The sequence below is a fragment of the Schistocerca cancellata genome, chromosome 3 (genome assembly GCF_023864275.1).
Source record: "Schistocerca cancellata isolate TAMUIC-IGC-003103 chromosome 3, iqSchCanc2.1, whole genome shotgun sequence".
NCBI lineage: Eukaryota > Metazoa > Arthropoda > Insecta > Orthoptera > Acrididae > Schistocerca > Schistocerca cancellata.
In genome coordinates this window covers 743,059,172-743,072,666 of record NC_064628.1, presented here as the reverse complement: position 1 = coordinate 743,072,666, position 13,495 = coordinate 743,059,172, and the positions used below count along the sequence as shown (strand labels likewise).

General features: G+C 39.1%; 1 protein-coding gene across 1 annotated transcript in view; it reads right to left on the bottom strand.

Annotated features, from left to right (window-relative positions):
• Positions 1-13,495, bottom strand: part of LOC126175756 (melanotransferrin) — a 140,313-nt gene that overhangs the window by 30,377 nt on the left and 96,441 nt on the right. Inside the window, exon 12 of the mRNA XM_049922723.1 lies at positions 4,610-4,876. Within this exon, the coding sequence (XP_049778680.1) occupies positions 4,610-4,876 (267 nt within the window). The remainder of the gene's footprint in view (positions 1-4,609; positions 4,877-13,495) is intronic.

Sequence of the window (13,495 nt, the reverse complement as noted above, 5' to 3'; positions counted from 1 at the left end):
CAGGTAGCAAACGGATAAGGGAGGAATCAAAGACTCTCTCCTCCCTGGATAAGCAAGTTCAGGAAAAAACAAAGGCAAGAAATAGGGAAACAGACCTACAGTACAGCAGTCTCTGTTTTTAGGATGGCACTTATCCAGGAAGGCTATCCACTGGTGGCCATCAAGTCACAAGCAGGAGGAATTGGTAGAGATAGCCCTCTTTGAAAAGATTGCGGGGGATGCTGGCCCAGGACCCAACTTCAGCAGGGTTTATCTAGATTATGGTGTCCTCATTTTTGTCTGTGGGGCGTTGCACATGGTGGTATGGCTCAAACACAAGGTGCCCATGATATCACCGTGGGAAGCTGCGAAGCTGCTGGTTAAGACGGCAGCGGAGCTTCTTAAGGCTGCAAAGATATTAATATGGGTACCAAAGATCCTTAAGGAAGTCTCTCGTAAAACTCTGTTCAGAACAATAGGGACCCAGAACCCAAAAGCCTCGACAGAAGACTGGAGAGTGATCAACCAGACGGTTGCACCAGAAGGACGAACTCTGGTAGTGGAGGTCGGAGAGAAGTAACTGAAGGCAATGCAGAAGGAGGACCTGAAATTGTTTTTAGGGTTCTCGCAGGTCACCATCAGGGTTATCAAAGGCGGCAGCAAGACGGAGACTGGAGGTGCTGCAGATTAATCTGTAGCACAGTAAAGGGGCCTCTGCTGCCCTGAGTCGCTGTCTTGGGAGGCAGGAGGTGGACATGGCCCTCATAAAAGAAACCTATTTATATAAAGCGGGTATATGGGCCTCGGTGGCACTGGAGGTAGGCTGATTTATGCTAGAAATGTAAGAAACTCCTGAACATGCATCTATGTAAGAAATGGAATTTCTTTCAGGCCAATGATGAATTTCTGCTCCAGGGACTTAGTGTCCGTTAAAATGCAGCAATGTGAGGTAGGTATCATATGGGAAATTGTCTTGGCCTCAGCATACCTTCCTTACGAAGTCAGCTCTCCTCCTCCCTTGGAGGTGAGGAGATCAGTAGAGACTTGCCATCGGCAGGGTGACCAACTGCTGGTGGGATGCGACGCCAATGCCCATAACCTAGTGGGGGGCAGCAAGAACACCAATAGTAGAGGTGAGTACCTTCTTGAATTTCTTTTAACTAACAACTTAAAGGTCCTGAATAGGGGCAATGAACCTACATTCAGGAATAGCAGAAGGGAAGAAGTAATTGACATAACCTTTGGTTCCATGACGATGGGCAGCTATGTCAAACAATGGCATGTGGTGATGGAGCCATCTTCATCAGACCACATGCACATTAAATTCAAGGTTGAAATGGGAATCAGACATACCATGCATGACCTATAGGAATCCCAGGAAAATAGACTGGAAAACATATAGGAGGGCCCTCGGTTTAAGTTTATCGGAAATTAAAACCACGATAAAGAATCTATTAGACTTTGAGGAAGTAGCAGAGGCTGTTACCTCTGCCATAGTGATCTCGTATCAGGACAACTGCACAATCACCAAGAAGTGCACAAATAGGAGTGTGCCTTGGTGAAATAACAATTTGGAAATGCAAAGAAAACAGGTACGGAGACTGTTAAATATTGCAAAACATAAAGGACAATGGCCTAAATATCGTGAGGACCTCGTTAACTACAATCTATCAATCAATCAGACAAGCAAAGAAGGCATCCTGGAAGGCATTCTGTGAGGAAGAGGAGAGCATGGCTGCAAAAGCCAGACTTCACAAGATTCTCACTAGAGTACCAACCAATCCAGGAGGTACATTGAGTAAGGAGGATGGGGAACATACAAAGACAGTACATGAGACGCTGGAACTGCTCCTCAAAACTCACTTTCCTCAGTATGTTCTGCCGGACAACACAGACCAGAATGTGATCCCCGAGAGACAATGGTTCTCGGGCATTCGAAGAGAGGGCTGGGAATTGGCCAAGGAGTGTGTGAACTTTAACAAAATCCAATGGGCGGTGGGAACATTCCAACTGTTCTAGTCACATGGCCCAGACGGAATTTTTCCAGCTCTCCCGCAACATGCAGGAAGGAAGCTCAAAAGAGTCCTATGCAGGCTATTCAGGGTTAGCCTAGCACTAGCTATCATTCCCAATGCTTGGACGGCAGTGAAGGTTGCTTTCATTCCAACGCCAGAGAGAATTGATGACACCAAGGCTAAGGATATTTGACCAATCAGTCTGTCCTCCGCCATTCTCAAAACATTGGAAAAACTCGTTAATGTATATGTTGGGGAGAGGAGGCTAGGTAGGGCCCCTCTACATTCAAACCAACGTGCATATCAACCAGGTAAATCGTGTGAGACAGATCTCCACCAACTCATCGGGAAGGTGGAGAAAGCACTTCACTTCCAAGAAACAGCCTTCTGTATCTTCCTGGATATCAAGGGACCTTCAGTAACACGACCTTCGTTTCCATGGCAAGGGCAGCAGAGGTGCATGACCTGGGGACCAGGGCCATGCTTAGTGGAAGGTAGGTAGAGGCTACTATGATGAATTAAAAGATGGTAATTAACACCACTAGAGGCTGCCCACAAGGAGGAGTTTTGTCCCCTATGTTGTGGAAACTAGTGGTGAACGAAATCAATGAGGAACTAGGTTCCAGACAATGCTTCTGCCAGGGATACGCAGGTGACCTTGTCATAGTAATACTTAGCAAATTTACTTACACAGTTAGAAATATGGCACAAAGAGGATTGGACATTGTGCAAAATTGGTACAATAGAAAGATCTGAGGGTTAATCCTAAGAAGTCTTTTGTGGTGCCATTTACAAAGAGACATATTCAACACTCAAGTTGGAATCTAAAGCTCTTCGATGAAACTACCTGTGAAGAGGATAGTGAAATATCTAGAGGTAACCTTAGACGAGAAGCTAATGTGGGCCCCTCACATTAAAAGCATCTGCTCCAAGGCAAAAAGAACTCTAGTGAGTACTAGAAGGTCTTGTGGCAAAAACTGGGGCCTAAGCCCTTGGGGTATGGACTGGATATACACCACAGAGATTAGACCAAGGATTTCCTAAGGGGTTTGTAGTGTGGTGGAAGAAGGTAGAACAGTGGGTTGCAGCTAAGGGGCTTGCTAAGGTGCAGAGATTGGCCTGCTTAGCCATAACAGTTGGAATTAGCAGCACACCAACTGCTGGAATGGAAGCCATGTTGGACATGCCTCCACTACACCTTTGGGTCAAGGTGGAGGCAGCAGCTGGGGCACACAGACTTAAAACTGGCAAAAACTGGGTTTCATTCAGATGGCTGGGGAAATGCCTGTTGACTATATAACAACTCCTAACTGCTTGACAGCCCTTATGTGTGGAGGAGAATATGCGTGGATGCAACAAGGATCGTAGCATCTACATCTATCAAGACAGTCAGGCAGCCCTGATATTATTGGGAGTTCCTGCAACAAGATCTACAATTATTGCAGACTGCCACAGGGCTCTGGTGGAAATAGGGGGAAGCAATAGGGTAAACCTAGTGTGGGTCCCTGGCCACTCAGGGATCTGTGGCAATGAAAAAGCAAACTGATTGGTGAGGATAGGGGCAACAGCTCCATTTATTGGACCGGATTCTGTCCTGACAATAACCAAGGCTATGATCAAATTAGACTACAGAACTGGCTTAGGAAACAACATGTAGGATACTGGACCAAGGTCCATACACAAAAACACGGCAAGGTAACGATGCCCAAGCTGTGTTTTAAAAGAAGCTCTGTAATCCTGGGATTGAACAGCAAAGAGATCAAACTCATGACTGGACTGATGACCGGCCATGGTAATTTCAAAAAACACCTACACACAATGGGTATAACAGCAGAGGACCCTAAATGTAGGATCTGTGATAAGGGTGAAGAAACTGCATCGCACTGAATCTTCGAATGCATGGCACTGGAAAGTAAAAGATACAGAATCTTTGGGACAACTACACCTGAAGAAATTGTGTCTAACAAAAAACTGGTAGAGGGACTCCTTGCACTATTTAAGGGCACTGGTTGGCTTTACTAGATATACAGGGAGTGATACCACACAATAAACTTAGTGTCGCTGCAGGCAGTAGCGAGTTAGACCTAAACTGTTTTAGCTTCCCTGTTAAAATCAAATCAAATCTAATCAATCTCATGTCCTATTTAAATTGAAACTGTCGTCCCTGTTCATTAGGTTTTCTGACATCTTAATTTTGATATACTTCTTAATTATGCTGTCCTAGATACTTGATGTATGCCCCACAATACTTGTCTCATTGTACTTCATTTCACAATTATATTCAACTTAGTGCTCGGCAATGCTGATTTGTTTGGTTGTTTTAATTGGGTATACCGCAGATGTTCCATGCATCTCTCCTCGACTGTTCTGATAGTCTGCCGCATGTGAGACATGCCACATTCACATGGAATGCTTTATACATCACACTTTCAGAAACAACTTGACAGAATACTCAGAAGCACACTATTAATTCAGTTCACATTTTTCCATATTTTTAAGGAAGTATAAAAGTAATGGAACAAGTCATATTTTGTTTTGTTAAATATAAAAAGGTGAAAAACGACATAATTCAAGTACCAAAATGGAGTAATATGTGGGAATACGTGTGAACATACCTGTGTGACCATAGTAGTCCTCCGATGCATCCCTTCGGCAATTTCTGAAACTGACTCCATGGCAAAGATGGCACATGTTTTCATATGGAAGAGCTGTGTTATATTCCTTGCTAAGTGCACCTGGAACACATGACTTCCCAAAGTATTCTGCTGCTGCTCGGATGGAATTACAACCATAGCTACGCATCCAGCCATTGGAAATTAGATACGCCAGAGGTACAACCCATCCAGCTCCTGTGTTAATACCCGTATGGCAAGTATATTTTCCTGGTGAAAATAACATATATTCAGTACAAATTATACATAACATAATGTGCCAAAAATCATATTCTATCAAATAATTTATGCAACCAATTTTCCACACAATTTCCAGTACCCAGCATTGTTGATAAGGACAATCATTTTACTTTTAATTTGTAGTCATGGACTGTATGAAGCTAACAGCCAGATGGAAGCAGCAATTAATCTGGTGCCGTCAACAAAATGAAAACCTTCTCAGTATCCTCATGCAAATTATTTTACTGCTGAGTTCCTACTGCAACAAGTATTGTACAAGGGGTGATCAAAAAGTTTCTGTCTGAAGGTCACTCTAACCCCCTTACCCGCTTGTCAGTGCTTATATACCAAATCGGAGTCATGTTGGCTTGTATATATGCTGCAGTAACGCACTCAAATGGAAACTCTTTGATAGCCCCTTATAGAATCTAACGCTTCCACAGTTTGATTACAACTTGCTCTGCTTCTGTAGTATCAGAAGTTGAACATTTAAGCAGTTTGAGAAGTGTCTCTGAATAACAAAGCAGAATATCTCCACACAGACTGAAGCCTGAGAGACATTTGGATAGTTCAGTTCATAAGAGCATTCTATATAAACAAAAGTTCAGCATTTAAGTCTCAGTCTGGCACACCCTTTTTATCTGTCATGCAACACTGTTTTAGGCATGTAACATTATAAAGCACCAATACAAATAGTATAATTCTACAAAAACAGAAGTTATGTCAAAACTGATCCAATGAAGTGAATCGCTGCAATTAAGGAAGATCTTAAAGTAGCCAGTATAACTCAGGCAAACATTACACATGGAAAAACATTCAGGCAAAAAATATTTGATTGGAAAGTTGGTCAGAGGGAAATTCGAAGAAGGATTGGAACACCGTGGTCTGATGAAAGAAAGAGACTTCATTCTGAAAGGATGAAACAAATTTGGACACAACAGAAGGCCAACAATCAAAAGTGACATTGACTGAATGTACTTTGTGTGATCCTATTGGACCCATGCATAAATAATAATACTGATACTAATAATAATAAGATGTCTATAAATATCTAGGATACAGGTAAAAAATAGGAACAGATAATACAAATATTAAAGAAGAACTAAAAGAAAAATATAGACAAAGACTAACAAAAATACTGAAAACAGAATTGACAGCAAGAAACAAGACAAAAGCTATAAATACTTATGCTATACCAATATTGACCTACTCATTTGGAGTAGTAAAATGGAGTAACACAGACCTAGAAGCACTCAATACACTTACACGATCACAGTGCCACAAATATAGAATACATCACATACATTCAGCAACAGAAAGATTCACATTAAGCAGAAAGGAAGGGGATTTATTGACATAAAAAACCTACATTATGGACATAATAGAGGGAAACATTCCACGTGGGAAAAATATATTTAAAAAGAAAGATGATGAGACTTACCAAACAAAAGCGCTGGCAGGTCGATAGACACACAAACAAACACAAACATACACACAAAATCTAGCTTTCGCAACCACCAATGGTTGCCTCGTCAGGAAAGAGGGAAGGAGAGGGAAAGACAAAAGGATTTGGGTTTTAAGGGAGAGGGTAAGGAGTCATTCCAATCCCGGGAGCGGAAAGACTTACCTTAGGGGGGAAAAAAGGACAGGTATACACTCGCACACACACACATATCCATCCTCATATACATTTGTCTGCTTGTGTCTGTGTATATGAGGATGGATATGTGTGTGTGTGCGAGTGTATACCTGTCCTTTTTTCCCCCTAAGGTAAGTCTTTCCGCTCCCGGGATTGGAATGACTCCTTACCCTCTCCCTTAAAACCCAAATCCTTTTGTCTTTCCCTCTCCTTCCCTCTTTCCTGACGAGGCAACCATTGGTGGTTGCGAAAGCTAGATTTTGTGTGTATGTGTGTGTATGTGTGTGTATGTTTGTGTTTGTTTGTGTGTCTATCGACCTGCCAGCGCCTACATTATGGACAGTTAGACAATTTAAGAAAATTCTTTCTAGAACGAGCAGAAACTAGCAAAATACACAAAGCAATCACTCATATAAATACATCGGCTACACCACTGCAATTTCATAACCACTTCTACAACCCTCTAGATCACATAACATCAACAGATACGAAGAAAGTAAATTGGAAAAAGAAAACACTACATGGCAAGCACCTGTATCATCTAACACAGCCACACATCTATCAAGACGCATCCAACACATGGCTAAGAAAAGGCAATATATACAGTGAGACAGAAGGATTCATGATTGCAATACAGGATCAAACAATAAACACCAGATATTACAGCAAGCATATTATTAGAGATCCCAATACCACAACAGATAAATGCAGACTTTGCAAACAACAAATAGAAACAGTAGATCACATCACAAGTGGATGTACAATACTAGCAAATACATAATACCCCAGAAGACATGACAATGTAGCAAAAATAATACATCAACAGCTTGCCTTACAACATAAACTTATAAAACAACACGTTCCCACATACAAGTATGCACCATAAAATGTACTGGAGAATGATGAATACAAATTATACTGGAACAGAACCATTATAACAGATAAAACAACACCACATAACAAAACTGACATCATACTCACCAATAAAAAGAAGAAATTAACACAACTAATCGAAATATCCATACCCAATACAACAAATATACAAAAGAAAACAGGAGAAAAAATTGAAAAATACATCCAACTGGCTGAGGAAGTCAAGGACATGTGGCATCAGGATAAAGTTGACATTATACCAATTATACTATCAACTACAGGAGTCACACCACACAATAGCCACCACTACATCAATGCAATACAGCTACATCCAAACTTATATATACAACTACAGAAATCCGTAATTATTGATACATGTTCAATCACCCGAAAGTTCCTAAATGCAATATAACATATACCGTACAGTTAAAAGGAAGTCACGCTTGATCAAGGTCCGCGTCACTTTCCATTTTTGACGAGACATAACATCTGAGAAAAGAAATAAATAATAATAATGTGCCAATGCTAACAAAATATTTTTATCAGTGATAGATTTTAAGACATTCTTCAGGAAAATGAACAAGATGTTCTTTATCAATCAAGAGCAACAACAAGATTCACATTTTTTTCTGCTGTTGACACTGCACTTTGCATTTTTCTACTGGGTAACACTTCTGTATCTTTTATGAGTTAGCATATTCGTTGCTATTGTTGTTGTTGTTTGTTTGTTTGTGGCACCCAACACCATGGCCACACTCTTACAAAACAGCATATTTATACCGAAATTAAGGCCTGTGTACAAGTTTTCTCACTTGTGAGTGTCAATTTATTACATACTGACAAAGGCATGAATTTTGCTTCTAAAACATAGAGATGTTTGTTCATGTTTCACCTCTTTGAAAGTAAGAGAGATTTGCCTTATGTAGGTACCAATGCTTATAACAACTTATTATATTACGTTAAGAGGACCATTCACAATCTCATTTACAGATCTCAAAACTTGTGCATGGCGTATATTAGAAATTGCTTGTTCCATCAGCAAACGACAAGACCATGAAACTATCTGACATATCAAGGACTAGCACCCTTTGGATAAAGGATCTGGTAGAGAATGGCTTAACAAAGACTAAATATTGTTTTCAGAACAAATCTTTCATTCTGTAATAAAGAGTACGCTTTTTTCTAAAAAAACTTATGGGACTAAAACGAAGTGTTAAGCAAACTTCAAGCTCAGTATTATGGTTTTTGTAGGCAAAGCTCTAATGAACCAATGCACTTTAGCAAGACAGCACAAAATGAACAAGGACTTCATATTTTATCTATTTGTAACGGATAACAAACAACTGACAAAGAAATTTGAAGAGGTCTGTATATCTCAATAATCTCTGCATTCAGTCATCTTCAGAGCCTGACTAAGTTAACTGTCACTCCAAATTTTGGTTTCCTTGCTGACACATCTTGCATCCAACTTATCACTGCCGTGTCTAGGAGCCTGCTCCAGCCCAACACTTTCAATTTCAGATGTACACCTATCAGCACTAAATAGCTTTTTTTTTTTTTACTCATTCATACTTCAAGTACATGTCCGAGTTCCCTTTTGTCTCTATTCTTAATATTTTTCTAATATTAAAAAGATAATCAGTTCTCTTCCTATGTTTCACTGCAGTTTTCATTAAGTCTGCATTTTTCTGGGGCTTCAAATCAGTTCTATAATTCGTTCATCGTAAGAATATACCTGATATAAACAAACACAAACACGATGATTGGTCAGAAGCTGTAGCACACGTACATTGGTCTTGTTATGCTCTTGGAAGTAGGTCCTACTTATGTATTAGGTATCTTATTACTAAGTTACATTAACTGAAACTTTTAAGATCTTCAAATGTATGAATGACCATCAACGGTTTTCTTAATCACGCTTTAGCTATATAGTTTTTATTTAAAAAATCGTATACAGTCACAACCTTTGCAGCATTGTGCTCTGATTGTCGTGCTGTTAATGCACAGTATAAAAATGGCTGAAGCTGTTTTTGTGTTCCGTAGTGAAACACACTACGTGGAAAACGGTAAAAAATGCTGAGAAATAGGCTGTTCTTAATTTTTTTCATAAATTTATGGAGATAATTGACTTTGTAGTTTTCCCAGTCTTGTATATACTGCAGTATGAGACACGTTGATCATGTAGCGCAGTTGGTAGCGTAATAGAAAAATACAAATGTGGTTATTCATGCGGTGGTTCAAATCTCCCTAACATCATGTTTTTTTCTCCTTCAATTTGAAATACCTACATCTCATAATTATAACACTCATCATCATTTTTACAAATAATGCAAGTCTTCATGTTTCTAATCACATATTGGAAATGAAATTCCTGTTTCAATTTCAAATAAAAATTCTTAACTACCCATGTTCTATGAAAGACTGCTCGTTAAAGCTGTTTCAATTAAAAAACATAACAATTTAATTTTTTAAGGCCAAAATGAAAAACCAAATCCTCCTTATTTGGACTTTGTTCATAGTTTTATGCCACAGAGGTAGATAAGTATCCTAGAAACATGAAAAACAATCATTTCAACTGCATCGAGCACATCATACATATGATGCCTTTTTACATTTGCTACAGTACCATTACAATATGAACCCAACAGAACTGATCTGGAGCCAAGCTGCGGGATTTGGCCTGAGAAGTAACCAATACTGTTAAGCTGCCATACGTACTGGAACTTATGCACCCAGCTTTTTCACATGTCACTGCCGAATGCTGGTGGGATACAGAACAGCTCATCATAAAAGGAGAAGAGAAACGCTCTGCCTGGTTGGCTTCGTGGATTCTGTTGTTAACAGACTCATTATCAACGTAGCAGGTGACACTTCCAGAACTGAAATGTATTCTCGGATTTGGATAAGGAAGGAGCTAAGAGATTACCAGATTACCTTCAGTGGCTTCAATATTTAACTATACCTTGAAATCCTTCAATACTCTCTTACGTTACACACAGCTTATGCAGAAAAATTACACTGTGGTTAAGTGGGGAATTTTCATCATTCTTGTTTTTAATTACAATAGTATGTTAGCTATAAACAATAACGTGTTGTAGTTTTCTTCTAGTCATCTAAGAAGCTTATTGTGGAAGATTTGCAGTGTATTATTTCATTCTGCTTAAAAATTAAATGACATTTGAAGCTGTATTGCTCCTCTGCTCGTCTCTTTTTACGTTTAAACTGCAGCTGGCCACATCACTGCAGGCTAGCTGTAACAGGTAACTGGCCAGTGCTGTCCAAGTCAAATGCACCAGTAAAGCTGTTGTCCCATATTATCGTTAAGGCACAGCACAAAACGTACCCTTATTATTGTACTTGACAGTACTCGAGACAGCTTGGCTGCAGTCCCACGTAAACGGAAATCCAATGGGGTTCCAGCAAATGCGGAAGAATACACAGTGCAATGTTTACATCGGGTTTATTCTTATGATGAACGAATCATAGTACTTGGTCTTTGGGGTCCATACTTCACTGCAATACATGAGAGTTGGTAGATGTAAACAACTGATGAAAATATGGAGCCTACTGGACAGTCCTTAAGTGAGTTAGTAAAATCCAGTCAATGGAACATTCACTTGTATGAGAAGTGCATGGTTATGAGAGTGAGCTGAATGACATACATACTCTTTAACTTAGCCGTAGAGTGGCTCAAGAATATATGTAAAATTGTATAGCACTATGAGAATATATGTAAGGAATACTGTAAATCAGTGTACAGCTATAGAAATTTGTAGTTAATACATTATGTGACGACTGGCTTTGTAAATGCTGAATGAGTACATAAATAAATAACAGGAGAGAGGGGATTGACATATTTTGCAGAAATTCATCTCAGTCTGCATTGGCAGATTTTCACCAATATTCTTCTGACAGCGCCACACATCTGTGAGAAACTAGCTAGCTTCCTCTAATACCTCAGTTGAACTCATAACTGATACAATTTTAATTAAAGATGAAGGAGCGCTTTTGAAGAACTGAGATAGCTGTCTCAGATAGCAACATCTTAGAGCTCATAGCAGCTAAGAGACCCGAATTTTTGAATCACTTAACATAGAAGAGAGCAACAGTAATCACAAGATTATGATAGGATGGAAGACTATGGGTGTTACAAGGAATGTTGAGAAAGGTAGGGAAATATTTTTGCTTAGCAAGGTTTATGGGATACAAACCGCAGCGTATCTGAATTGTCAGCACCAAACATTCAGCTCTGAGAATGAAGATGTCGAGCACAATTGTGCAAAATTCAGAAGCATTGTACAGTTTGCCTTAGACAAGGTTTCTGACACTAAAAATCTTCTCTATAAGAATAAATGTGTATTCTGCCACCAAACATCTAGCAAAACTTGATTTGCTCTGTTCATTCATGAGATCTACAAAAACGTAGACAGTGGCACCAAGGGTGATTCCACATTCTTTGACTGAAGGAAGGCATTCAATAAAGTTCTGCAGTGTCTGTTACTGAGCAAAGATGTACTGAATAAAATTTACACATACAATCAGGACTTACTTGTTGATACAACTCAGCCCATCATTCATATGAGAACAAAATCAACAGATGTAAAGGTAATTTCAGGAGCATCCACAGGAGTATGACACGACAATATATAATCAATACCTAGTGGATTACAGAGGCCTCATGAGGATATTGACACACCTATTGCCTATACGAAGGTTGCAGTGCCACTGAAAACCAGGAAGACACTCAGAGGACGGATAATTATAGATGCTGGGGTGGTAATTAAGTCTGAACATAAGTAAAATAACATATTGTACACAGACAAAGGGATCCACCACTGTTCAGTTACACTACTGGCTACAAATCACTGGAAACAGTAACGACTGTAAAATACCTGTGACCTAGCAAGCTGAAGTGGAATGAACACATAATAAGAAGGAAAAGCAGGTGCCAGGTTCCAATTCATCCATGAAAGAAATAGCTTACAAACCAATTGTTTGACCAAGTCTTGAGTATTAATCCTACGTCTGAAATCCTTACCAGGTTGGATTAATACATGACACAAAGATTGAATGGAAATGATATGTTTTGTAACAGGATTATTCAATCAGTGTGAAAATGTTATGGAAATGCTTAACACTTTCTATCATGTCTCACGAAATCACAATGATGATAAGATCAGAGACATTAGAGCTCATCGTTTGTGAATGGGGGAAAGAGCAGTAGTACCAAAATTACCCTCCTCCACACACCGTAAGTTGGTAGGTGGAGCACAGATATAGATGCAGAAGAGAAAAAAGCTAACAAATTAACACATGAACTAGTATAAAGCCCACATTTTCTTGAGTACTGGTGAATTGTAAGGAATTTAACTATGACATTGATACTGTCTAAAGTTCCCAGTGGTATACAGCATTTTAATCCCCATGTAAATGTTCAAAGTTTGTAAACATCTCCAGAACCTGAAACTACTATAATATTGAATTTCACACCACACTGGTTTATTCTAGTTAAGTAAGCTACAGGGTCAATTTATGTTGTATTTGCTCCTTCTTATTATTAGCTATTTTATGATTAAAATTTACACACACAACAAAAAAGAGTAACTGAACCAAGTGTAAACAAAAAAATTACAACTACTAATGCGTCTACAATAACAAAATGTGCTGTATTAACATGCACTAAAATATGCAAATAACTGACTACCAATCCTTAACAAAGTATTCACTTCACAAACTTGAGACAACTTACAGGTATTGAACAGCTAGAACAATCACCACCCACAGGATAAGAAGAAGTATCATTAAAACTTACAGCTGTTTAAGTGTTAGAATGACCAAACATACATTTTCAAGGCTAAAAATACACTTTTCACCTTCCTTCTGTAGTTATATTGAACTGCCTTAGTTTGATGTGATTAGTGAGGGTTACACACACACCTCAATCAGTTATAACAATATAACCATTTTGGTCAATGCGCTAATGAAAGCAAATAAAATTTATGAGTAAAAGTAACAGAATTTCATTATTTAAGTACTATGTATGATTGGAATCAGAACTAGTATTTGTTACACAGTTCTTAGTTTGTGAGTTGTAGGTC